The 27,999-nt window shown below is 41.4% G+C and overlaps 1 protein-coding gene across 6 annotated transcripts; it reads right to left on the minus strand.

Annotated features, from left to right (window-relative positions):
• Nucleotides 1-1,230: 1,230 nt before the first annotated feature.
• Nucleotides 1,231-27,738, minus strand: LOC117903162 (moesin/ezrin/radixin homolog 1). Of its 6 annotated transcripts, none has more exons than XM_034815003.1 (9): nt 27,578-27,738; nt 9,060-9,201; nt 4,285-4,464; nt 3,925-4,059; nt 3,699-3,725; nt 2,834-3,600; nt 2,371-2,758; nt 1,796-2,008; nt 1,231-1,725 (listed from the first exon to the last, which is right to left on the minus strand). In XM_034815003.1, the coding sequence occupies exons 2-9, from the start codon at nt 9,072-9,074 to the stop codon at nt 1,561-1,563; spliced, it is 1,890 nt and encodes a 629-aa protein (XP_034670894.1). In that variant the 5' UTR covers nt 9,075-9,201; nt 27,578-27,738; the 3' UTR covers nt 1,231-1,560. The 6 variants fall into 6 exon arrangements, with proteins under 6 accessions (XP_034670894.1, XP_034670896.1, XP_034670895.1 ...); XM_034815005.1 differs by lacking the exon at nt 27,578-27,738 and adding an exon at nt 23,391-23,589; XM_034815004.1 differs by lacking the exon at nt 27,578-27,738 and adding an exon at nt 20,994-21,089.
• Between the last annotated feature and the right edge of the window lie 261 nt (nt 27,739-27,999).

The raw sequence follows: 27,999 nt of genomic DNA on the forward strand, positions 1-27,999 counted from the left end.
AATTGTGCTGTGTATGCTGTGCCTTTGTGTTGGACAGCTTCAGCTCGAGGCCTTTCCGGTACTACAGGCAGGGCCCAAGAAAATGATGGCGCCTTACCATGGAATCGGTATTCATTTTGGTTACCTGAGACTATTTAGAGGAATGGTGCAGCTTTGGTACCGATACAATATCACCAAGACCACCCACAAAAATGTACCAAGAACATCTTATTAGAGCACAATTCTCAAACGCACAAACTTCGTTTGTAGAGGAACTTTGGAATCATTACAATCGGCATTATTTCGTATCGTCTTCCAGATTTTTAAAAATCATAGACTCGAACTTCTCGATTAAGATTTTAGTTGTAGCAATTTGGTTTAATTTGTAGCATAACCAAACGAATTAGTGAACCTTCCTTAGTGGAACGTGGCACTCTGTTGAATCGAATATGCTCGATTGACATGCTTAAAATTTAAACTGTCATCGCCCCAATTTTGTTTTGTTTCAAACACAATCTAATATATCCTTTAACTCTTTGAGTACCGGGTATAAAAAACATTGCTGTTCTAGGAGCTATCTTCGTTCGACTGCTTGCTATCATTGAGGAACGATCGAGCTGCGTCCACAGCTCCTAAAAAACATTTTCTAACAAACGAAAAGTTTTCATTCCGACATGTTTTGAAATAATTGCTTGTTGTTTTTACATTTTTATTATATAATTTAAAAACTTTTTGTTTGGTTTTTTTCACAATAGTTTTTGATGGTTTTCTTGCGTTTCGTTTGTTTGTTGTTGTTTTTTTTTCTTTTTTCTTTCAAAACAAAAATAGTATTAAAGAAGAAAAAATATTTTATTTAATATATTTTTTGTTTCTCTGTTGTTTGTTTTTGTTTTGTTTGCTCTCTTCTCAAGTTATTTGTAAGAAACAATAAATCAAGTTCTTATTTAATTATACAAATTTAAAAAAAAATAGTAATTATATAATAATAAAAATAATAATTATAACGGGGGAAAAAATGCAAATAATTGTAGTTTTGTTGTAGTTGTAGTTGTGGTTTAATTTCTGTATGTTATATTCTGTGTGTTTTCTCGTATTTCAAAATGAGAAATATTCATGATTGATTGGTTGATTGATTGAAGTGATTGTTGGTGTGTGTTCGACTGTAATCTATTGATTGATTGTCCTTTCACAAAGATGTGTCATTGTCGAGGGCGTGTTTCTGTCTAAAGGGTATCTTTATCTTTATCTGTGATCTGTGTGCTGTGTTTTATCGTTCTTCTATGCTGTGGATTTCTGTTCTATACAAAGTTTCTCAGAAAACAAGGAATATCTGAAATTTATACGCAATTTTCAGGATTGAATAGAATTTTTGCGGATATATGTTGTAGTTTTTAGGGGGTCATCGTCGCAACGACCGGAATTATATTTGTTGTTTCTTTTTCTTCTGCTTCTTCTGTTCTTCTTTCTGCTTTCTATATCTTTCTCTTTCTTTTTGGAGACTCCTCTTCACTGTCCATCTCCCTCTTCTTTTAAAGAGAGTCCGAGAGTCGGGGCTTGCGGTGCGTGCATGCAGCTGCTTCTTTACATGTTCTCGAATTGGTCAACGCGACGCTTTGTGTTGCCCTTACGGATCTCGCGGAGCGTCTTGTACTTGTCACGTCCCTGACGCACATTCTCCCGATGAATCTTATCGTTTGCCGTCTCTTTCGTCTCATCCCGCGACTGCGCCAGATCTTGTTTCAGGGCCTGGACAAAGAAAACAATAAAATATTCAATAGAGATACAAATTTAATGAGATTTTGATTCAATAACAGACCTTAAGCTGATCATGAAGGCGCTCATTGCGCTCGGCCAGCGTGCGTCTATCCTCGATGGGATCCTTGATATGCTCGTCAGTGTCCAGGTCGCGTGATACATCGCCACCGGCATCGCCATTCGTCAGCTCCTCCTCATTCTCGTTCTCATCCTCGGCCACATGATGATGCTGCGGCGTTGTCGATGCAGCCAGCAATGCGGCAGCAGCTTCAGCCTGCAAAAACAAATTATTTATTTCAATTTTGAACATAGAATTCGAAAATCAATGAAATGAGAATGCAAGTTTCTCAGGAGTTTTTCAGGGAGCTTCAAGTTAAATCATGGAATAATAATTGTGTATATAGCGCATGGAAGCTTCTTGAATCTGCCTTCTTTTATCGAATGGACTCCACTCCGTTTATGGACTGCTGCCACTCTCAATTTAATCACGTTTAACAATCGCATTACCCAAATAATTTCTATTATCAAAAATATGGCCCTGCCTTTTGGAACCTCTGATTAAAGTGCTTATCAAATTGGGTCAGGCAGAGAGATATACGTAGATATAGATATAATTGCAGAGGATTTGCTGCTGACCTGCTTGCGTCGAGCTTCTTCGACTTCGTCTTGCAGACGCTTGGTCTCCTCGTCCTTGGCGTTGACCTCGTCCTGGATGCGCTGCACCTCCATTTGCTTGGCCATGATCTCCTCTTCGAGTTTGATCTTCTCGACGGCCTCCATGTTCTTGGCCTCCTCGAGGCGCTGCAGCATCGCCTGCAGTTCCTTTTGGCGCAGCTCGAGCTCATCCTTGGCGGCCTGCAGCTGCTTCAGCTGCTCCTCCAGCCGTCGGATCATCTCCTGTGCCTCGAGCAGATCGCGCTGCGAGCGCTCCATCTCCTCCTGCATTTGCTTCAAGCGATCCTCATACTCCTGCTGCTTCTTTTCGGCACGTTCGCGAGCGGCCAGCGCCAGTTGAAGCTTTTCGCTGTTGAAATAGAGAGTTAAAGGAATCGATTAGGATTAGGATTACGATTCGAGTTAAATAGAGTTCAACGCTTACCGCTCCTGCTGTTTGGCATTTTTCTCTTCGCGCGCCTGCGCCTTCATTTGCTGCACATCGATCGTGTCGGGCTTGCGACGACGCATGTACAGCTCATGGTTGCCCATGCAGAGGGCCAAGATTCGCTTATTGATGCGAACGCGTGGGGCAAAGAACATAAAGTCGGGGGCCTTCTTGTCGATCGGCTTGATGATGAACTTCTTTTCGGAGAAGGAGATGTTCCGGATCTCGGACCAGGGGAAGCCAATCTTTGGCGTTAGTCGATCGTCCTGCTCATAGATGTTCAGGCCGAGGGCATCGACGCCCAGCCAGAGGTCAGTTCCCTTCTTATTCCTGATCTCGAAGTAGTTGACGCCATACATCTCCAGGTCTTGGGCAATCTTCAGATACTCCATCATGGCGTCCTCGCGCAGCATGCTGCGATGCTCCTGCCACCAGGTCATTATCGATTGCTCCCACTCGTCCTTGGACATCTTGTGCTGATCGATCACCCGCTGCGGCAGCAAACGATCGTTCGCCAAGAAACCGGCTGTGTGGGTGGTCTTGTTGTGATCACCGTGCCGCGCCTGAACCGCATACGAGGCCAGCAGTACGGACGTCTCGGGCGGACAATAGATCTCGTCGGTCAATATGGCATTCTTCACCTGCAGATAGAACAGCCGCAATGTGATGTCCTGTATGAGCTCCTCGGCAACATCTTCCGGATAGAATTTGGCACGGAATCTGAACTGCAATGGATTCTCCTTCTTCACATCCTGATTCATGACCTACAAAAATAAGCAACAACAATTGTATCATTAATCAAAAACGGACTAGAACGGCTGGAGATGAGTAGAATGGACAAGCTTGACTCTCTTCTCATTACCCATGTGGAGAACGGCATTGATCCAGTCTTTTTAGGCAGCATAAATAATTATACACAGACAAAAGATCTTATTAGTAAACACAGGAAAGTAACAGCCTCAAATCTGCATCTGAGCAAAATACTTCCTGAAGCAATACTCTCTACAGAAATTTATCTATCTAGCAAAATACTCTAGGGGATTCTCGCTTGGGGGGTAGTCATTAGATTCGAACTATCTTCTGCCCACCATATCATCGGCATCGTCATCCTCTTCGCTTGTCTCGGAATGATTCACTCCATTGCTGTCGCTTGTTGTCCGCTTGTCCACATACTTCTTTACGCGTTTCAAATATTTTATGGTCTTTATGGCCGGCGATTCTGGCTATATAATAATTATATTATATTATAAATAGTTTACATTATTTTTCTGACGTTTTCCCGACATTTTGTCAGTGGTTCTCTTTTGGAAGATTCTATTTTATTTCCAAATGAAAATGGATACGATGATTGATCAAAATGTATTCCTAGTAAAATTGTAAATCTTCTGAATTGCACTTTACTCTTTTAATTGTATCCTTGTCATTGATTTTTGCATAGTTGAATTTACCTTTTTGTACAGCTTAATCCATGTGGAGTCGCCTTTGGAGTCGGTATACTGAAGACCAAAGAACCAAACCTCACGCAGGCCGATCGTCTTGACTACCTGATCGAACAGTTGTTTGCCCGTCGTCGTCGACTGGATGGCAAACTCCAGTTCGGCGTCCATTGTCGTGACGCGCACATTCAGCTGCAAAAGAAGACAAATATTTTTACTTAGAATTGTTTTGCAACAAAAAAACATACATAAATCTCAATTAAAATTTCCCATAAGCGAAAGGAACTCTGTGCTCCCTCTAAACTTTTACCCTTTCTGTGAGGGTAACATTGCGCATTTGCATTATAGTAGTGTGAAGTACAGTTGCCACACAGTTTTTTAGCTTTATGCGCATTGACCGTGCGGAGGGGCTGGCTCCCGTCCATAGTCAACTCAGTCACCTATGATCTATTCCCCCCTCATTCACCCAGTGGGAAAATTGGTCAAGTGACAAAATACACACAGATACACCGATACAGATACACATTACGCTCTCTCTCTGTTCATTCTTTCTGTATGTGTGTTTTGTCAACTTGTATAACCCGCAGCGCTGTCCAGCCGGACAGTCGGTCGGCTGCGTCACACTCTTTCTCGTACGTTCTGTTGCTAGCTTTGGGTGTCATGCCTGATTGATTTTCTTTTTGATTTCTGTTGTTGCTGTTGCTTTTCCCTCGCTAGAGCGTGATTTTTCCGCCAGCTTTCCTTTTGCGCGCCTTGCAAAAACGTGCGTTCCGAGTCGAAAGCTGGCGATGCAGCCTTATGCAAACCAAACCGAAACCAATCCAGAAACAGAAACACCAGCCGATCAGAATGACACGTGCCCCCCCCCACAACGCCACATGCCACATGCTGTATGACGCCGTGTCCAGTTAATCTACGCAAGCAGAGCAGAACATGGCACGATTATCGATAAATGGCAACAGAGTTAATTCTCAATTCGATTCAAAGCCAAGAACTTGTTTGCAGAATAGGATTGGAAAATGGGCCATGCTCCCTCTCTCACTCTCTTTATTCCTCGTGGGCGGTGAGTACAGGTGAAATATTTCAGAGCAGAAGAACACTCAAGAACTCGAGATTTCTAAGCAAGTTTTTACTGCTTCTCAAGATTCCAAGAACTAAGATGAAAGAGGACACTTGTTTTACTCGTTTTCTTAATGGATTTTACGCTTCGTTTCTCTCTAGTCTTTTATTTGCCTTTAACTGATATACAAATTGGTTTTCAATCGTTGGGATCACTGAGAAGTGTCTTAAATGATTTCATCCTAGAAGATTTCACAAATTTCTGTCTGTCAAAGACTGGTGGAAGAAAACGAGCGGCAAGCTCGATCTGCAGCGACTTTTGGGTTTACTTTTAAACGGGGATATATCATAGAATTATATGCAAAAATTCTACTCAAATTTCATCACATAATGGAGGAGCACCCATGGATCCCCCCATTTTGTGATTGTTTTGTTTGTCATCGTTTGTCCCATTTGTTATTTTTGTTTTGTGTTTACTTTTTGCCTTTGTTTTCCAGTCGGTGAATGCAAATCAAACGTGACACAATGCTAGGAAATTGAAAACGTTTTTCATTTCAATCCAATTAACGTTTTTGGGTTAATGCAACAACGTTGCTGTGCCGTTTTGTTGCGTTGTTTCCTTCTGTTCAGCAGAGAGTCAGTCACGCCGCACCCTCTCCCCCGTCCATTTCCCCATGTCCAATGGGCGGTCTGATCTGGTCTGGTCGGGTCTGTCCACCGAATGGAAGCACATAATACCAGCAGAAACCCGCCATCCACCGAAACGGAAGTTGGGAGCATAACCAGTTCTGTTCGAGTTAAAAAAAAAACATGACTTGATTTTTCCCACATACCCTTTAAAGTAGGGTATTTTAATTTAAGCAGTAGGTAAACAAATCAGCACATGACTCAGCGGAATGCACCCTGTACATCATTCTGATTCTGTGGAAAGTCGTCAGGAAAGTCTCTAGGAAAGTATAGAACCTTTTTATCTATGCAATTGTTCAATTTTTATGTATTTTCATTTGAACTTTATGGTTTTTTTTTTGTTAAATAAATAATTCAATCATTTTGTTTATTTTCTTTTGTATTATTATTTATTATCCATGGGTTATTTTTTTTATTTTATTTATATTGTTGAATTATTTTATATTTTATTTTTAACACATATTTTAATTTTTATGTTATACTTTTTTGCAATATTTTACTATTAAAATATATTTTAGTGTAAATTGCTCTTTAGCTCTTCCCTCTTCGCCTCCTTTTATGTTGCAATCACAACTTGTCTCTTACTATATCATAAATCTCATGAGGAAACAAAATCATTCGGAAAAAAGCAACTCCCCAATCGATATTTTTCGTTCATTTGTAAAGAGTGTTTACAGATTCGGTTCTTGCGTTGTTTCTTAAAACGGAAACCCTAAAAATGCAAAAGCAGCACAAGATTACACTCAACAAAAAAAAGAAAAGACAAAAGAAAACACGAACCGTTTTCCGCTTAACGCTGACTCCGCCGTAGCGGGGCATACGGACACGGCTGTCGGAGACGACGACCATTCTGGGCGCGAAAGGGTTTCTCAGTAGCTTTTGAATTTTGATAGCGCTTTTTTTCGGCAAAAAATAATGTGTTGCGCGTGTCGTGGAAAAAGGGGAACACAAACAAAGCGCGAATGCAACAGCAGCAGCAGCAGCAGCAGCAGCGACGGACGCAACAATGTTCGATACGGTTCTGTTGTCCAGCGGCAACTGAGGAAAATGGAAAATTCGAGGCATGTTTTGTAAGCCCAACAGCAAACCGAAGCAGATAGAAAAGACAGAAGTAAAGAAAGCCGTTGTGGGGGCAAAAGAAAATGCTGGAAAAACAAAGCAAAATAAAAATTGAACTAAATTTGCGTTCGCCCAACGGGAGAGGGGGGCTGCCCTGGGGGCATCGTCATCGCCGTTGTTCCGTTTGTCAAATTGCATGTTAATTATGCATCTAAAATTAGACAACACAAAACAAAACAGAAAAAGGGAAAACCTGACACTGCCTCAACATTCAGCATTCTGACTGGCAGTTAAGTGTCTATCCGTCTGTCTGTCTGTCAGATGGTGACCGTAGAGGTCAACATAAAGATAGATAGATAGAGCCAGCCCCGAAGTAAGGCAAACAAATCAGCGTCAATCATGCGCCGCGTTACCTGTCAGTTCGATTTTTTATTGAAGCCAGCAATTAACCCACTGAACCACCCCCCGCCCCACACCACACACCGCACAACCAACCCCAACACACAGCGAGTGTATGTGTGTATATAATCGTATACTCGTTATAGAGAGTGAAGTGATGGCAAAACGATGAATGTGAAAAACTATATAGACTGGGCAGTGGAAAAAGGGAAAGTTATGATTCCACTGCCACTTGGGTGCATACTTTAGTCTCGGGGAAAGCGTTTTCTTTCGAAGCGATAAGAATAAATCAACTATACAGATAGGGGAATTGCCCAGAAGTTAAGGGATTATATTGAAGATGATGGGGATTAACCCAGTACAAAAATGTAGATGGGGATTATCGTAACAGTGAGTGCCCCTACGAGTGGAAGCATTTATTTGGATGGGACCCTTTTCCTTCTACATATATTTTGCATAAGATACAAAGATACTTAAGGAGATATCGGGTGTCGCGTGACTCGATGAAATTGTCTCTTTATTGTTTGTTTTGCCATTTTCCTTCATTCACATGATCGGCCAATGAGGATCGCATTAGTGACCCCAAAAATCCATCGCTCCATGCCATCCATCAATCAGCGAGCGATACAAAAAAGTAATCAAAAAAGGCATTTAAAAGTTGTCATCGTCTACCGATAAGCACCGACTACCCATGGAGCCACTCCTGCGCCATTCCCATCTACTGAATCTCTCGCTCACCAGATCTAGATATCTCTCGCTGCCGTCAATCAAACAGAAAGGAACGAATCATGGGAAGGAGTCGTCGTCGCAGGGCCATGGTCAAGTTTTTTCACAATGTTTACGTGCCTTGTGTGTGTGTGTATTTTTATGCCGTCACATGAAATGACGTCTTCGAGGGGCTATCTTTCACCCCACAAAAAATAATACAATTGATAAAAAATATTGCCAATAAATTAAATTATCAAGACGTCAGTCCGGTGCAATGACGTCCCTATTCCACACTTTCAATCGATTTGCTGAAACTAAATTAGGAGATGGATCTCGTTTGGACGACAATTGCAGACAGCCGGCAGTACGCTCGTTTGGAAGAGTGTTTTGATAACCAGAACCGCACACCTGATGGCAGACATAATAGCACCCATAATCTATAGTTAATTTACCACTAAATACCTATTTTCGTCTCTATCAGGTTTTCCGCCTTGGGAATCAGTGTGTTGCTCTTCTGTCTTCTGATTTATGGTTTAGTTTTGGTTGATTATTTAAGACTTAGGGGGGACAACATGGAATGTCCCGGAATTCGAAGAGTTGTGATCCAAGTGATAGGAATAACGCACAAGAGGAACATTTTTCGACCCCTTAAAGTATATTTATTCTAGACAAATTTTAGAGTCGATCCATGCCTGATCGATTACTGGGTATAAAGGTAGTGACGCGTCTTAACGCGCCTGCCAATGGTCGTCCTCCTTGGTTTTTTTTTAAATTCTATTTTAAGGCCCCAAACGTGTGGGATTTACTTTTCAAATTATGTCACTTATGGTAATAAGTTTCATATTTTGTTTCTTATTTCTTTTTGAGACACTTACCGCTTTTGGAGACATTTTCCGGCTTCTTTTCCTTTACTGTTGGGGGGAAAGCGAAATGCTGTTGTTAGGGGAGTCCTCTTGGAGGTTCTTTCGTGTTTGGCTTCTTCGTTGCTTCGTTTAGTGCTTGAAGGTGAGTCTCAAACTGCAAACAAAACAATAAAATAAAATAAATTTCATTAGTTTCAGTAAACGAAAAGCACCAAAGAGTCGAAGGGACTGCCACCAACTGTTCCATAAGAGAATCACAGTCAAGCTTTTTATATGATTTGTAGAGCAATTATTACTCAGAGCTCTCCGAAACAAAAGAAGATACTCAGGCGATGAATCAGTGATAAAGTGCTCAAAAGTACCATCCAATTGATAGAAAGACAATGTTGCTTGCTGAGAGACAGGTTGTAAAATGCATCAAAAAATTAACTTTAGTTTTGTGAATTTGAAATGCAAATTCACTCTTTAATTTATTTTGGGTTGGCAAACGTTTTATCTGTGTGGCATGAAAGTTGCGATACTTTTCGTGATTTTTGAGTGAATTTTGAATCGCCCAAAAACCCCTCGACCATTTCCGCCCATTAGGAAATGGTGCTCGCTTTTATCAATTTAAGAACCCAACGACAAAATAAATGTTTGACGGAGGAGAGACTTTGAACGCTACACAAAATATAGTGTACGTGTATACATATATCCATCATTCCACCAATCCATCTGTCACACGAGTTCGGACATTTGTGTGGGGGGTTTCTGGGTGCATTTTGTTGTCAAAGTGCCAGTTGAAATCATAAATATCATTATAGACCTTATTTGTACATATGTATGTAGGCCCTAGATATAACCACAAGGCGAGCACGTGATAAATATATATACATCTGTCTGTATGTATATTTATGTATGTCATTTATTTATGGGGAATTATAGTTAGAGTGCAAATTTGCAAAGTGGCTTTGAGCATTCTTAAATTTCGTGAGCATTCGATTTGCAGCTAAACCAAAGCGTGTTCAGAGACTTCTTCCTAAAACTTCCTTCCTTGTGTTTAAACATAGCTGCCAAAAGTCTTAATTCAGCATTTTATGCTATAAAATACATTTCCAAATGCGTTGTTCAACACTACGAGTGATATTTGCAACTCTACATCATTTGAAGCCCCATAAAAAGCTTCTCCTATAAAAGGTAAATGTTCTTTTCAACATTTTGACGCAATCTTTCAAGTGTTTATTCATTTGATTTTTCAAAGTGTTTGTTTGCACTTGCGGCGCAAAAATGCTATTTTTGGGAATGGAGGAATATGGAATATGGCCTCCCAAATAATATACACATGTGCGAAAATCCAATTAAATCTCGTTTACAATTTGACATTTAAACTTGTGGTGGCACCAGAGATCAGATACGATTGGGGGCACAAGCCACATGACGTCAATGTTAGTTGCAACGAATCGTATATTTCTCTCATTGAATCCATTCACAGAATGTAGCAAGTACCTAAGTAGTTGTACCCTTTATTCTTCTTCTGTTACTTCCTATGAAATGCAAATAAATCATATTATAAGATGATGATTTCTGTTGGGTTTTCGGGCGCACAAAAATTATGACATCATGCGGCATTTATTATCGCCAGCGCGTGAACTTGAAGAGGGCTTTCGCAGCGCAGCACACAGCACACAGCACTCCACTCACCTCCACTCCACTCCCCTCCTCGTGGCACTCCACATGTATCCAAATAAAAAATAAAAATACAAAACGTAAACTAAATGAGCTCATGCCTGCTTCTGAATGGTTTTGCTGTTAGCGTTCGCTTTGCGCTAATCAACAAGCCACAGAAATTCCTTTCGACTGATTCGCGAGAGAATGCCACGGGGAAACGTGTCTCCCAGCCAAAAATGACGGTTACTGTTGCCGCGCTCAATCGAGTGGAGAATGAATCACAACAAAGCAAAACTGAAGCCATGAAACTTGTGATTAAGTGCATCCTGTACTCTCTATATCGCTGGTGTTATGCCGCACATATCTATGTACATATGTACATTTCCTCGTAACTTAATTGCAATTTTATTTGGTTTTTTAAATTTAATTTAGAATTTACTCTCCCTTCCTTCGTTTCCTCCTCCTCCTCTCTGTGATATCTTTTATCTTGCCGCTTGGGCGGAAATGATTTGGCAAATTCAACTTGTATCTTTTAGTTTCCATTTCCATTTGAATGTCGTGTAAAATGTACAATCATTGTACGAAAACGCACGCATGCGTTCTTCTCCTTTTGGCACTTGACAACACTGAGAATTGTATTAAAAATGCACTTAACAGTAGAGAAAATGTTGCGTTTGTGAGCTTTGTTTGGTTCTTGAATCATAACTTTTGAAGCTAGAGCTCTTAGCTAACTGTCAATTTATTTTCTGCTTTGTAAGACAATAACACTTCTTTCGAACTTTACAACACTGTTAGAAAATGCAATTGAACTGTAACAATGCGGCCAATGCGCTGCTGCAACTGCCCAACTCTAGCGTTATTATAATTTTTGGTTAATGAATGGCTTTACAGACCATTATTTTCCTGCCCTCTGTTGCCCCTCCTCCACCTCCTTCTGCCACACAAATAATTCAGTCAGTAAAACACAAACGTTTACATAATAATTGTTTAGCTTTTCTCTCTCTCTTCTCTGTCTCTCTTGTCTGTTTTGTGTCTCCAAACAGCGAGATTCCTGCTGATTCCCCCCCACCGCTTAAGAGCATTGTTTTGTGCGGCCGGTTTGTGTTTAATATCCATTAACTACATTAATGAGTTCAGCTTTAAACAGAAATGGAAAACGCAGAGAGCCAACAGAAATCACGTTTATTGTTTGACCACCGGAACACAGCCATCGCTTCGATGGATGACACACGCACACGAAATAAACGACAAAGACCTGACGCGACTGGACAACAACTCGACAACTGGACTGGCTGGCTGGCTGGCTGGCTGGCTGGTTGGCTATTGCGTATGCTATGCGCACAACGCAACGCATTTTAAAATCCATTCCATCAAAATTACTTGCAAGTAAAGTCCAAACACACAGCCATCATACAGCCGTACCATCGTAGCCATATCTCTTTCTGCTTTTACTTTCCTTTGGGGTTTCTCGGTTTCTCTTTCGACCAGAAAGCCCCATCATATTAAATGAGCAGCAAATAAAATTATTTCTTCTTCCACTTTGGCGTTCATTTTCTGTTTGACTTTTAATTTTCAAACAATTATTTATCCAGCCTCAAAGAGGGTTACGTCGACTATGCACTGGTGTTTGTCAAGGCAGACAAATGTTTGTCACAATTATCCAAATCAAATGCACATTTTAACCAAATAATCCAATGTGAAGGAAAAGTGTTTTAGCAACATGATCCCTTTTTGATATATGGACCATAGGATATAGCCATTCCAAAAAACAGAGAAAACATTTAAAATCTATAAATTTTCAAGTGTATCCCCAACTTCGCTCCCCCTAAACACTCGCTTCTTTCTGGTTTCATGGTATTTATGCTGTTTTCATGGCACGTTGATTTCCCCCTCCACATTTTCAATAATTAAATGCGCTGCCACGAAGGCAATCAAGCGGCGGTATCCACAGCAAAGAAAAAGCTAAAAAAATATATGCCTGACCAAGTAAACTATATTTTGTGTACATAGAAGATGCATATACTTTTATGAATGAAAATCAGAGGCCATGGAAATGGAAACACAAACAGCAGGGACACTAGAATGGAATATATTCAGAGGATATTTCCCTGCTTATCTAATTAAAACCGAAAGACATACACAAGCTACAGAGCCATTTATCAACTGGTGGCACCTTCAACAGAAGTCAAAATACAATTTTGGAATGGAAAATACCCCTTGGAGTAGAATGGAACATTCCTGGGAGAGCTTGCCGCTCATCCACTATTTCGTTTGGTCGAGCATACCCTTTTGGGGCCGCAGCAGAATCATTCATCAGCTTGACGTCGAGAAAAGGCATAACAACAAATGTGACAATTTAATGAAGCAAATTAGCCTTAAATGTTCCAGATACCGTCGACAAAGGGAATCGCGCACGTAAAGAAAATATAATATGTGTGACAGAAACACCGACAGAAAGACAGCCGAGCGAGAGGCGAAGAGGGTGAGAATTTAGTATGTTGAGGAGACACCGCTCCCATTGAGCGGGGGAATCTAATAGGAAGACATCAGACATCGTTGCCCAGCGCTGCCACAATTAACACAGCACGCAAATACATTAAGCATTTCCCGCCTCAGATCTCTACACGTATGTTTATTCACGGGATATCGTTGGTTCGTTTTTTTTGTTCCTGCTGCCTGTCATGACATTTCTTTGCCTTCTTTCTCATGATATTATTTCGCCAAGTCATAGACATAAATGTTCTTAGCGAATGAACGGTTGCTTTTCGAACGAAAGTCGAGGTTTCCATTACTTGCCCAACACTTGAGTTGGTTTTTAACACTGCAAATTTGGGCAACTTCAGAGCCAAATCGGTTTATCAATTAATCAGAGTACACAATCACAAATCTACATAATTTCTACATTTTTTCGTGTCTTTCAAAGTTTATGCGACTAGAAGAGATAACTTGCCTTAGGAATGGGTTAACGTGGCTTTCAGAGTACTTCTGATTGTTGGCTCGATCATCCTATCCCATTCCATGCCATCCCCTGACAATAATATTCGTGGCTGGCTGATACTCGTATTATGTAAGCTCACTATCGTATCGATACACGATACATCCCGCAGATTGCCGCTAATTGTTTTTGTCAATTGTTATGCAAAACACACGCACACCCCGAAATCCAAATACAAAAACAAAACACAAGAGACAGACTGACAGAGAAAACTGTTTGTTGGTTTATCATCATCTGGTTAGTGGTGAAGGGCATTTGACAAAATGAACGTTGAGTTGAATGGTGGATCGGTTGGTTGGTTGGACTCAATCAATGGAAAGTTTTAGGGAAAACTAAGCATCATAATTTTGGTATGGACAAAAAATAATATGAGTACTTAACCCAGAATTGTTTATTGTTATTGAATTGATAATCTTAATTAGATTACAAATTAAACAAAAGTTTCAGTGGCAGTCGTATGCCACATTCTCTTTGGACTTTCAACGATAACGCTGCTTTTAGGTACAATTTGTGTAGCGAATCTTATGAACATTGCCAAGGAGGATTCCTTCTTTACCATCATTTGCAACCAATTGAAACCATTTTATATCAAGCAATTTCGAAACGATTGATAAGCCAATATAATTGCATTCCTACTTGATTGACCGCAACGCAACTGCTGTGTGTGTTTGATTGTAAATCGGTTACCGACTGCCGATTGCCGCCTGCCGTCTGATTTTGCTGTGGCAATCAAAATGAGAGTGCACGATTTGTGTGTGGCTCGTCGACAGACGCACAACAATTGTAGTAAAATTCAAGTTAATGTTGTGTCAAAGCCACTTCCGTTCCCCGGCCCCTAGGCTCTGGGCCTGCCGTTTACACACACTGCGGGTGAATATCATGTGCATATCTTATCTGGAAACACACATGCGTGTGTCGCTTGGGTCTCGCATGTGGCAATCGGCCTAAAAATATTTTATATTCCTCATACCTAGAATAATCAGAAGAACGTACGAGCGAACCCACACACTCTCAGACTTGAAAACAATTAGAAATTGGCAAATAGGCACCAACCAAAAGCATGGAATGAAACAGAGCCACCTCCTCCTCTTTCAGCTTTTGCTGCTCCAGTGATAGGGCGGTCGGATATCTTGTACTACAAAACAGAACAAACACTACAGAAAACTCAGTACAAATAAAACACGAATTGGGTACATTGCGAGCGTCAGGGAAACGACAATTGGGTCGCATGTTGTGTCATCGAAGACATCGTCATCGAATCGATAAATAGTCGATGGCCGCACATGCCGGAAATTTAATCAGATTTTATTCTTTAGTGCATTGAGGTAAATGTTATGAATGCTTAAGTACAGGCCATAATTATTTTTTTCCAACAAGTATTGGTAGAAAAATCTGTATTTATTGCATATACCAACACTTTGTTTTTGCAAGCATTTTAGCAAAGCGTTTTGTAGGTTTATAATAATTCTAATATTTTGCCTCAAAAGATCTTTATCGAAGGGATTTGTAAGTGTAAAGAAATTTCGGCAATTGCCAATGCAAAACTAAAACCATTTTTGTCTGCCAAAGTGCATTAGCCACTCAATTTTGTTGGATTTATTCCCCAACTACATGCAATTAATGAATACCAAAAGGAAATTCCCATCTTAAATGCCACAACCATTGCTCAACACCAGCTGCGGCACACATTCTACAGGTTTGCAAAATACTAACGGGTATTAATCATCGCTAAAAACATTCAAAAAACAAATAAACAAAAACAAAACTACAACTTGTCGTATCAGTAAGAAATAAACAGCAAACAAAAAAAAACCAGTTATCCAGCGGCCCCCAGAGATTGTATTCTTTGCATGAGTACTCCCTCCGTATGGGAGAGGTACAGTCGCCACCGCCGAAGGCATGTAAATTACTCATCCGCGAGCTCTTGATTTATTGGGCCACAAAAAAAACGTCGCCCACTTGTTGGGTAAATGCTTTCGTTTTCAATTTTTGACAATTATTATAGCGATTCGCAATGGAATGGGAATGGAAAGACAAATGACGAAAAGACGGAAAGACAATAACCCAATCCGATCCGATCCATGGTGTGTTATGAAACATAGACAATTTGCATGCACTGTGTGTGCGTCGAGGCATGTTTTATGATGCAACAGAGATACGAAAGCGAAATAAACACACATAGAGACACTCAGAGTGGTATGTCCCTCGTTCGTGTATTATTTGCAACCTATTTATGACAGACAGAGAGAGAGAGAGAGAGAGAGAGAGAGAGAGAGAGAGAGAGAGAGAGAGAGAGAGAGAGAGACCGGTAGAGCAGAGAGGTATAGACAGCCTTTGCTTGTTAGCTAATTTCATTTCATTTTTACCTTCCACAAAACACTCGTGCAAATATTATTAGCAGCACTAAACGACGGCGACGGAGGGGCCCCCATTCATTCCACATTTAAAATAGAGACAATAGATATGCGATGACGAGTGGGGGACGGGCATAGAGATACGACTGCGAATCGACTAAGGCTGCGACGACTCTACTCCGCCTGAAGGTAGAAGAGTAAATAATATGCGTGACATTGAGCTTTTGAGGTTATGCATACGTTAATGTGCACTCATCGTTCACCTCTCTGCATCGCGTTCCCCCCCCCCCAACCAACCAATTGTTGTCTTGACTTATAAACTTTATTAAAAATTAGAGTCATTCGAGTCATAGAGCACACACAGAGCACATTAGATCATGTCAAAGTTAAGTTAAGGAATCCCATCAAACGAATAAAAATAGCCTTGTTGTCGATTCATGATTCATACGAGATTTTGCTCATTAAATCAATGAATGGCATCTTTTTTGTAAAGCAAATATTTGCATTATAAGTTATAATTTACAAAACAATTTGATGAATGTTTTAAAGCAATAAAGCAGAATTAACTCAATAGTTGTTCTTATTTTAAGAATGCCATTCTTTTACGTTTTTTTTCCCCCTTAATTACGATCCTTAATTTTGCCATCAACTTATCGATACTCTTTTGATCATATTTTTGTAACCTAGTTAGATAAAGTTTAGTTAAATTGCTGTGCCCAGTGTTTTTCCCATAACTAACATGCAGTCAACTTAATTCAAAATCTAATTTTTCTGGCCTTCAATTAAATATTCTATTCTACTGCAAAAAAGAAAAGCAAAAGTAATCACAATTGAAATACTATTTACCTATCAATCGCCATCAGACCAGACCTACACACATCTCCATTTGACCAATATTCTGTTTTGATTGATTGATTTACGAGTACATAAATGTATGCAGAGATAGGCGGAGGCCGAGACCTCTAGATCTCGGAAAAAAAAGCCATTAACAAAATAAGCGTTAATGAAAATGTGCACACAGGCAGCAAAAAGAACAAAACAAAAAACGAAAACGAAACGAACAAAAATTGTTTCCATTAAAACCACATTAAAAATAGTAAAACACAAGAGCCAATGGCAACTAAATTTTCTGCTGCTGAAAGATGATTACATTCCGATAAAAAAAATTACAAAAAAAAGGTGAGAGGAGGGAGACCGCAGACACAAGGTAAATCAGAGAGACAGAGAGAGGGATGACAATGCAGTGTTGTAAAAGCAGCGGAAGTGTTGATTAATTGCATGGCACATCCGCCGTTTTGCCAGATGATCATTCATACATATGTATGTATATCGGTAGATCTCACTGGGAAAGCGGATAAGAATCATAGGATACAGCTGGGAATCTTTCATTTAAAAACATATAAAAATTATATCCTTTCGATAATTTCCATAAGGTCCTTGGATGGTCAAAAGATTATCCTATTTATCAGATTGTAAATGCCAGCGCTTGCGATTCTTACAGATCTCGCGATCTTAGATCTTCTCGCATTAGTTGAATTTGTTCAAGCATTTGAGAATCTTAACTTTCAATCTTTGTATTTTTCGCTTTAATTTAAATGAATTTCACGGGAAAAAACCACCTGACACCTGACTCATTCCCTACACACACTCACACAAGATTCCATTTTCAATTCGCAGTTAAAATTAATTTTCGAAGCGACTTCCACTTTACCTTCGGACAAATCTCAAACAATCAATTGTACAATTAGTCATTTCTTCAATTAATAATTGACTATTTTTAAATGTGTGCGATACGACGACTGCAATGATAATATGAGGCTAAGGCTAAGGCTACGATGATGACGGTGAAGATCATGATGATGATGAGCTCAGGTTTTGAGCAATTTCTAAAAAGGCATCAACGACGCTGTTAACGTCACACACACGTTTCGTACTTTGGAAAGATTTATCGTATTTTTTACACCTTGAACTTTGACGCAACACGAAAGCAGCGTCGCGTCGCGTCTCGCTCTCTCGTCTAAAGCTCGTGAGCTCTGTCTTGTCTCTCCGGAGTCTTGTTTTGAGTCGAAATGATGGCGAGAGCATAGAGTTAAAGTGGAAGAAGCTGTAGCTGTACATATCCAAATCACATGAGACTAAAATAACAAAATGAGTGTAAAGTGCAATATGAGCCCGTAGCGGGGGGCGAGATCTACCTTTTACAGCCTTCCCGCCAGAGCCACGCCTCCTCTCATTCACATACACACATATGTATAAATGTACATACGTGAAAACGTGCCAATACCTTGATATCTATAAGCACTGTACCTTAGCTATCCATATGTAATTGTGGTCAACAGTAAAACAAGAGAACATCACGGAAATACACTGAAACAAGAGACAGCGTCTACTCATGTACGTGTAGATGCTACTGAATAAGCTTGTCCCAAAGAGCGACAGAGCGAGAGAGCGACAGCACTCGTCTGCAAAATTCAGCAGCATAAAAGAACAACGCAAAGAACAAGGTGAAAAGTGTTAAATTTGCAGAGTACGATATGTGGGATACCCTAGAATTTCTCAAATACCACAGTAATGGTTTATTCTCACATAAAGATTGTTGTAAATATAATTGTCTCTGTTCGTCGGCTCTAATTCGCAACCAAACTAATATACCCCAAATAATATTCATCATTTATGGCTAATGGGCATTCACTCAACCTGTTATTTTGCTGTCCAATTTGTCGTCTCTCATTCTTGTTGGGTTTTTTTTATTCATACATTTTTTCGGCATTGATTTCGTGCTAATGACAATATTAATAAAAACAGACGAAACTGTGGAGGGGGGGGGAATGGGAAGTGGGTTCTGCTTCTTGCGATAAGTATACATATGTATGAATACTGGAATTTGTTGCGGGCTTATCTTTGGAAATACTACAAGTTTTTCCCCACAAATATGAATTATGTGACACCAAGAGAACTGAATGCATGTCTCTCTCTCTCTCTATCCCTCTGTGAAAGGGTATCGCAAACAACAACAAAGAGTTGAAAGAGTGCCAGAGGAGCGGAGTGGAGGAATCTATGCAAATGAGTTAACAGTTATTTAGAATCAGTGAAGCGTCATCGCTGTGTTTTTAGAACACCGCAACCCTACCCTCCATACCCCTGCATCATTATTTTTTGTCCTCTCTTTTGCCCTCTCTCTCTCTCTATTTCTATCTGCCTTGCCCATCATCACAGTTACGTTGACCTTCAGAGATCGTAGCGTAGAGAACTCTACTGTTGGGTGCGGCCGCGCAGCAGCAGCTTCAACTTTTTGGAGGCTGAAGCAACAGAGGGGCAGGGCAAAAGGCAGGCCGCGGCTACAAAAGAAAGCTGGCGATGGAATTTTAGCAATGCGGCCACCAGCCAGCGCTGCCCAGTTTATACTCCCCCCCTCTATCACTAGACAAGTCTCCACGTACTCTCTCTCACTCGCTCTCTTTTTTTAGGAGTGGGAGAGAGTGGGAGAATGGGCAGCGCATGTGCACCTGATAAAACACGAGAAATAAAAGGTCCATTAAAATTGTTGCAAATTAATGTTAAATATGCATTAAAAAAAGTTAAATGAAAAGCAAATTTAAATGCATTGAGCACGCGCGAAACATCAGTAGAGGCAAACTCTGAGGCAGAGGTAGAGCGACAGACAGCGTCGCGTTTTTGCAGAAACCTCTCCTTCTCCTCCTCTTTCTATTCAAGATGTTAAAGATGATCTTTGCCATCGAATAGACTTTATATTTATTAAAAAAGATAACAAAATGACCAAAAATACCTTTATTTTTAAAGGTTTTTATGAGGGAATTTTAACAAGTGACCAATAAATTCCTTATGAACTTCATGTTGCATCTAAATACCTAATATTCAGTGTTGATTTAATCAATTTAAATGTATTAATTGAATAAAAGGTCAAAGATTACCATTTGGTTGAGACTACGGGACCTTGGAAAACTTTAATAACTTTTATTGTAGAGAACAAATCTGTGCGAAAGGAAAATATTTACATAGAATCTGTCAATTTATCAGAGGATATCATCGACTCAATGTAATGATTTTTCCGTTAAAAGATAAATGAGTGGAGGCTTGCTGTTTATTTAAACATTAACAGGAAGTAGTAGGATCATTTTTCTTTCGCCTTATTATACTCGGTATTGGAAGAGTTTAGGGTTTTAGCAGCGCGTTTTCGAACTTCCTCCTCGTTTTGTTTGTTTTATATTTAACTTGCGACTCTTATCGATTAAATTTCACGGCAAATAGGATTCCCGGAATGGAAGTGGTCACCGTATCCCGCTAAATTCAGTTTTTCCCTTAAAAGTATGGTTGTATGAAGTAAATTACATTTATTTGGTTTTTTTTCTTCAGGTTTTGTTTGTATTGGCATTTCCTTTTCCTGTCTGATACCCTATTTGCAACACTTGGGGGTATTTTTCCTGCCGATTTCCCGCATTTTTATCCCATTTCCTTGCCGGTTTCCCATTTTCCTACCCGCTTAACCATTTTTGTGACTTTTTTCCTGTCTTTTCTGCAAGATAGCTGCAGATTGACGGCATTTTTTACAGTTAGTTTTTGGTCAAAACGAGACGTGGGACTTGTTGCTGCCTGCCATCACCAGTCAACCATCTCTGCGGCTTTGGGACGACTTGTTTGTGTGTTTTGTGGGTAGGGGGAAGCAGGCAGATAGGAGCAGGCGGAGGATGGAAGACAGCTACCTAGGGGACCTGCTCCCGCTCTGTCTCTCTTTGTGTGTGTCTTGGTCAGAGATTTGTGGCTGGCGTTTTAGAAAGTATGTCAATTTAGAAAAGCCATTGACTGTCCACCACACTCACACACAAAAATGCACACGGGGAGTAGGACAGATGGAGAAAAGCGCATTTTGCATACTATTCAAGTGTGACCAGGTTTTAGTGTTGATTTGGAATTTTAGAATAAAGTACGAACCGCAATTTCTGTTTTCTTCGATGGACATGTGCAGCATACACCTACAAACACACACTCACAGAAAGAGAGGGACACAGAAACACACAGACACAAACACTGTGAAAAAAATAACGTTAAGATATATATATATATTTTTTAATTTGTTAACTGGCGCCTTTAGTGAGAGCGGGAGTCAGAAAGAGTTGTTTGTTCGGTCGATCGGGTCGTATGGTTTTACACTCACACACACACGTATATACGCAAAAAACACTCGGGGGTGGGGGAAGAGTGAGAGTGAGAGAACAAAAAAACTTCGCGTCTGCTTGAAACGAGCGCGCCGTCGCGACTGTCTCAACTTTGGGGCTTTTGGGGGCTGCCTGCCTGTGCCAGTCGATGCGCCGCTGTTTCTGCTTCAGCTTTTGGCGACGCTGCTTGCGAGAGAGCGCTGCTGCTTGGGATGGGAGGAAGAGCGTAAACGGCATGTAGAGTGAGTGGCTTGGATAGTGAAGTGCTGAGTGAAGTGGAGAGTAAACTGCAAGACTGAGTGGAATGAAGTGGAGTGGAGAGTACAGTAGATTGTCGAGTGAGTGTCGATTACAGAGAGCTTAGCACAGGGGAGTGTAGAGTGTGGTTCTTGCAAACCGTAGAGTTGTGTGCGAAGGGTGGGGTGTGGTGGAGTGCTTTTTTGACGTTATACTCTCTTCCGCTCCACCAGCGGCGGAACAGGGAACGCGTAAGCAAAATAGAGGCTGAGAACGTATGATTCGAGTGGAGAGGAGCAAAGACGGTTGCTGTTGCCGTTGTTGTCGGGTGGGTGTTTAAAGATAGTGCAGGAAATAAGATCTCTCTCACAGACACACACACACATACACGTACAACTATGTTCCTTTTTGGCCGTTTGTGTATATGTGTGTGTAAACCATGCGGCTCAATGGGCGATTCGATACCCTCTGAGAGTCAGCATAGGAAAGTCATATTATCGGGCCATTGCGGGGTATACCCATTACCGTCTATTATGTCATTGGGTCAGTAATCGGATCGAGGAGTTCTCTGCATGGAATTGTGTCATTAAATCAATCGACATTTTGCGATAAGATATCGAGTGTTATGCAATTCCGATACAGTTTCATTCAAGCAGTGCAGCGGGAGTGAGAGAGAGCCGCTATAATACAGGGTATTCCATAACCGATATGACCCGAGTGAGGAGTGTCGCGATTATAAGGCCTTGGATCGTACATTCCTACATTTTTGATATCGGTCGCCTATCTCTAAGAAACAACTACAACGGCAGACGGACACACGCACGCACTCGAGGGCTGAGCCCAAGTGACTAGCTCTTCTGAGTCACATTTTCCCCACTCCATTTCTCTCTCAGCTACCCCCTGCCCTAATGCTTATATGTACATACTTTTTGCGTAAGAGATCAGTGGCGCAACCAGCGAAGGGGGGATCATTGCCAAGCCCCTGCTTTTACCCTCCTCTAACCCCTTTTGCAAAATCCTGGCAACGACTCTGTGTGCTTCTCCCAAATTGAAGATAGCAAACCCAAAATTAGAACATTACGTACTCGTCCCGCCACAGAAGCGCGAAATATGCTGCTCTGCTCAAGAGAAATACAATAAAAAATTTAACAAAAAAATGGTTTATCAATTTGAAAAATGATAAAAAAATAAACAACATTTTGCTGTTATCTTGCTGACAGTGTGAAGCAGCAAAAATACAAAATAAACCCAACCGAATTGTACGCAATTCCATTCAGATCAATCTTTTACGACGCCCATCCTACCGACTCGAAACTTCATCTAAGAGCCACTCAAAAGTCCAATCAAAGTCCCATCTTTTAACCATTGAAACATTCATATCAAGGAGTTTTCTCCCAGATATGTACCAATTCTTACATTTTTCTTTTCAGAAATCGCATGAAAAACGCTTGTTTCTATGATTGAGTATATGATCTATCGGTCGAATGGTTCACGAGGGATGGCCCACCGCCCCTCGAGGGTCAAGCTCTCTCACAGAGTACTCTCTCTCGCTCTCTCTCTTTCACTTTCCAGAAAACGGTCGCCACAGAAGCACAAAAAGTAAAAGCCCATCCATAGCCGAGTGTTGTGCAAGTGCAAAAGAGAGAAAAAGATTAGATACCAAATGGTTGAGAGAGCGAGAGAATGATGGATCGTTGAGGGGAGCGGATGGAGGTCGAGCGGCTGCCCCTGCGGTTTGACCCACTAAGTGAGCAGCAGCAACAGCCGGCCCCCCGGATACCAGAATGCAGTTTTGTGAGTCACGAAGCTGATTAATTTCTCAAGCGTCGCCGCTAACGCTGGCGCTGACGACGTCGCTGTTTCTGCTGCTGCTGGAACTGGGTGAAGGGCGGCAGCGGCAGAGCCAGGCTGCAAAGCAACAACAAAAATTACTTACGTGGGAAATTCGGAAACAATAAAACAAAAATAGGATTTTGTTCAGGTGCCTGGCAGCTGCTCTCTGCCTCTCTCCCAGCTGATGCACGCGGTGTGGGCGCTGATGCTCTTACGACAACAAAAAATAACCGTTTTTGTTGATTCTTCTTTACTCTGCCTTCCCACTCTCTCACTCACGACGACTACGGCGTTGGCGATTCGCGGCTGCTCTCTTTTTCTCTCTCTCTCGTTCTCCCAGCGGCTGCTGCGAACTGCACGTAGCAAAAGTTGGATGCGAAATGAGTGGAGTCGAAGCTGCGGCTTGGATCCGAATGCAGCGATGGATATGATGCCCACAGCACGGGAGAGGCAGTGAGGATGATCGGCAAACAAACAAACGAAAAGCAGTGAGACAGAGAGAGAGAAAACCTTTGCAGTAGCAGCATCAGCAGCCCCAAAAAGCAAGTCACGCGGCTTGAAAGAGATGGCAGTGTGGGGGTGTAAGAGAGAGAGAGAGAGAGAGATCCAGAGAGCGTAACAAGTGTTTTAATGGAGGAGGGCTGGAGCTTCGCATCAGGTGGCAACGCCGGCCGCTTGGAAATTTGAAAGCATCGCTGCATTTTAACGTTTTTCTTATTACGTAACGTTCGAGTTACTCTCTTTTTTCAGTTTCTCCCCCTCCCCTTTGTACGCCCCGCTGCCTACTGCCTCTGCCCGCCCGCTTAACTAGTCAAGCATGAAACAAACAACAAAAATTACAAAAGATAACTAGTTTTTTCTTTTTTTTTTTTTGGTTAATTAACATAAAAAACGGTACAACAAAACGACGCCGCACACTTGTTGCACATTCAAAATTCACCCAAGGATGGGAGAATGGGAGAGAGTGGAAAGAGAGAGAGAGAGAGGGATGGTAGGGCATCAGTTTACCGTAATAGGAGGGTTGTCGTTAATGTTTTGATATTTTTTTTTCATAGTTATTAAAATTAGCATCAAGTTTTTTTTACTATTTGGCCAACATCCTTTAAAATGTGAATCTTTACATATCTTGAACAGTGCCAAAATTTCGTGAAAATCTCATAAATTTTAGACATTTGTACATTTGTAAATTCGCACCCTCTGCCTCCTGCAATTGCGCGTAAAATTCAAGTTCACGAAGGAAACAAAAAACGATTAAAAGGTTGCAGCAAGTCGAATGCAAACACATTTGCGTAAAGTTATTCAGCTGTGCTTTTTCTTCTCGTTTAAATAAATAAACACGCAGCACGAGTACCAGGAGAAACGATTGGCGGCAAACGGCAGACGATGACGTCAGTGGCATGCCAAGAGCGCATTTTGGTTCGATTCGGCTTTTGGCTGTGCAAATTTTGTGTATTCAATGCCGGAATCCGCCAACACAACACACGGGAGGCCATGCCAGAAGCTGTCACACACCCCGACCCCCTCAAAAAAAAAAAAATCCGTACATACGACAGACAATTGCGGCGCTCGGTTGTAGGTGCGCTCAGAGATGGGACACCCAATCACGATGACAGTGGGAAAAAGTGCATCAATGGAAATCAATTTAAATTGACTCTGAAACGGGTATAAGCATATATTACTATCGGTTCGGAATTTGTTCAGAGTCTGTTTTTTTTGATGCACCTAAGCTACATAATAGTTGTCATAATTTCCCCAATGATATTGTCAAGCGCGCCTCTCACGCTCTCATCTCTCCACGCAACGGCGGTCTCAGCGTCAGCGTTGAGGTGCTGCCTGCCTACCTGCCATTTTTTTTTTGCTGCTTCAGCCTTTGCTCTTCTTCCGCTCCAAACCCCAACCAAACATAAACGGCAAGGGGAACAGCTACGCAAATTTCGCGCAAATGGCAACACTGGCGGTTAAAACCGGTTTCCTTTACTTTTTTTTTGGGAGCCGCATCAAAAATATGCAAAGTCCAACAAGAAAAATCGTAGATGTGTTAATTGAGAAGGTGACCGGAGTGAGGAGAAGATGCAGAGTGAGAAGTCGAATTTCCATCCATAAATCAAATAATGAATGAATCGAGAGAGGGCAAGAGATAAGGAGAGCGATGAAGCGAGAGCGGCGAAGAGAAAAGTGTAAACAAAAGCAGCATCCGCTCTGGCAATGCAATCATCGCCGTCGGCAGAGCAGAGAGAGAGAAGAACAGAACAGAGAAGAACACCGGACGATGGTAGGAGTAAGCGAGAGAGAGACCGATGTTAGCCCAGTTATCCCAGCTACGAAAGAGGTACTAAAGGGTGTATCTGACCGCATGCACCTAATATGTGACATTTGAAGGTAACTAACGAAAAATCATATATATTCCATTTAACAAAAGGCATTTAATTTCCAGGGTAAGTCACAGGTCGAATTCCATTCCATTCCATGGCGAGACCTGATCAATAACTTGTTTCTGGCTTATTAAACAGCATTTATTAGAGAGAGAGAGAGAGAGAAAAAAGGTAAGAAATGAAAACGAGATGGTGGCTGAGGGTGAGGTTGAGGGGAGGGAGAAGCTAAAACTTTGTCGCCGCTGCTTTCACAAGAGTGCCACACAAAACCGTTACAAATTGACTTGGAAATGTGGCAAATGTGGAGAACAAAAAAAAATAATAGGAAGAAATACGAAGAGATCATCAGCCAGAGAGCAGGATGGCAACAGCAGAAGTCGCTTGCAAAATAACAGATCTTCGGCGAACCCGTTTTATGATCGATCCGATCCGTTGGAGTTCTAACTGGAAGGCAAAGACATGGACATGGAAGTCCCTCCAAGAGTGATCGCTGATCAGATTTGGCAAGTTATTTTCCAATATGAAGGGTCTCATTGGATCAATATACAGTAATTCGGCTCTCATGCACGCATCGCTGGATGGATGAGCCGGACGACTGGAAGAGCAGCGGCTCCAGCTAGAAGCGGATTCACATGCTAATGGGATGAAAACCACTAAAATCGAAATGGGGCTGGCCTGACTGGTGTGTTGGCTCCGCCACCCTATTGCCACCACACGGACAACGACGGAAGTGAGCGACTTGCGAGACACAAAGAAAAGAAGACAGTAACACAATGCTTTTTTCATGTGTGTGTGTGTGTTCAAGAGTGTGTATGATTTTGTGAAAGGAAAAACTTTTGACTGGAAAAACGGTGGTTGGAGTGCGAGTGCAGTACGTAATTTTCACACGCTTTGAAGGGCTGTGCGAGAGGGACCCGGCACAAGCACACCAAGAAACACAAAAACGTTTGTGTGATTTATGAGCAGCTGCAGTCGAAAATTATCACGTTGTCTCGCTCTGCAGTCCAGCGTCTCTAACTGATATTTCAATGCAAAGTTGAGTATGGGTCCGTGTCTGTGTGCGTGCAAAGAATGACCGCAAGAAAGAGCAATATTTTATTGTTTCTCCCTTAAATATTGTTAAGCGATTTTTGAAGCAACAAATGGCTGACGCCCGCCAATGTTGCCGCTCTATGCAGGCCGGTTAATGACTCACACTCTGAAGTCTCGCTCGCACACACACACACACTCCACAATCTCCAGTTAAAGTCTTACACATACACTCGCCTCCCGAGTCAAAGTCTCACTCACACTCAAACACCGACCTATACCGGTATTTCAGCATTGCGCTACACACACACACACACACACACGCTCGGACACTCCATTATTCTCCTTCTCGCCTCTTCAAATTCTTTTTTTATGGCTGCATGATCGTTTACATAGCAAATTAATTGTTCGAAATTGGCAAAAAGAACATCTAATTAACGCACCACCATCCGCCTACCGCCACAACCACACTCACCTGACAATAAACAAAAGAAAGAGAGAGATGTATGTAAATAATAACCAACTCACTTCACACACACATGCACACACACACTGCCGAACGTATGCACACGAGAAGGCCAAAGAGTCGACGGCTCTTTTGTTGCTTTTGCTACTGCTGCCGGCTCTATGTATGAATCGTCACAAATATTTCGAGATATATAGTAATTTGATTGTTGTTGGCGGCACACAGAAAAAAATTGACTTCGTTGTCGTCGCTGAGCAACACGAAACACGAATAAAAAATATACAAAAAACTACAGCGGCGCTGCTTTTGCCGGGTGGCTATTGTGTGTGTGCGTGTGTCCATGAGTGAGAATGGCTCTGTGTGCGTGAAGCGGCTTGCTTGTTGCGCTTTTTTTCTACAATGCGTCGGAATTTTTCAACTTACAATTTCTTCGCTGGGGAAACTCTGGGTGCATGTAAACGTAAACGGATGCTGCACATTCAGTTTCTCGGCTTCTTGATTTTTTCCCAGTTGGGCGCACAAATCAAATCAAATCAAAAAACGCAAAAAAAAGGAGCGAAACGAACGAAACAAAAACGCAAGGGAGCGCGGACTTATCGATTAAATATACTGTCTGGCACTCACAAATATACCGATATGTACATTTAAATTCTCAAAATATACTGTAAATATACCGATGAAAATCATATTCCTTGGTTTTGACATTCGCCTCAATATTACTAGCACGCTAAGACTCTCAGCCCTGGAGGTATAATTTTATCCGATTGATGAATCATTTTTCTGTGGGCTGAGCTTGTTGTTTGTTAGTGATACCAAAAAGAAAATTCAACAACTCGGAACTAAAT

The sequence above is a fragment of the Drosophila subobscura genome, chromosome A (genome assembly GCF_008121235.1).
Source record: "Drosophila subobscura isolate 14011-0131.10 chromosome A, UCBerk_Dsub_1.0, whole genome shotgun sequence".
NCBI lineage: Eukaryota > Metazoa > Arthropoda > Insecta > Diptera > Drosophilidae > Drosophila > Drosophila subobscura.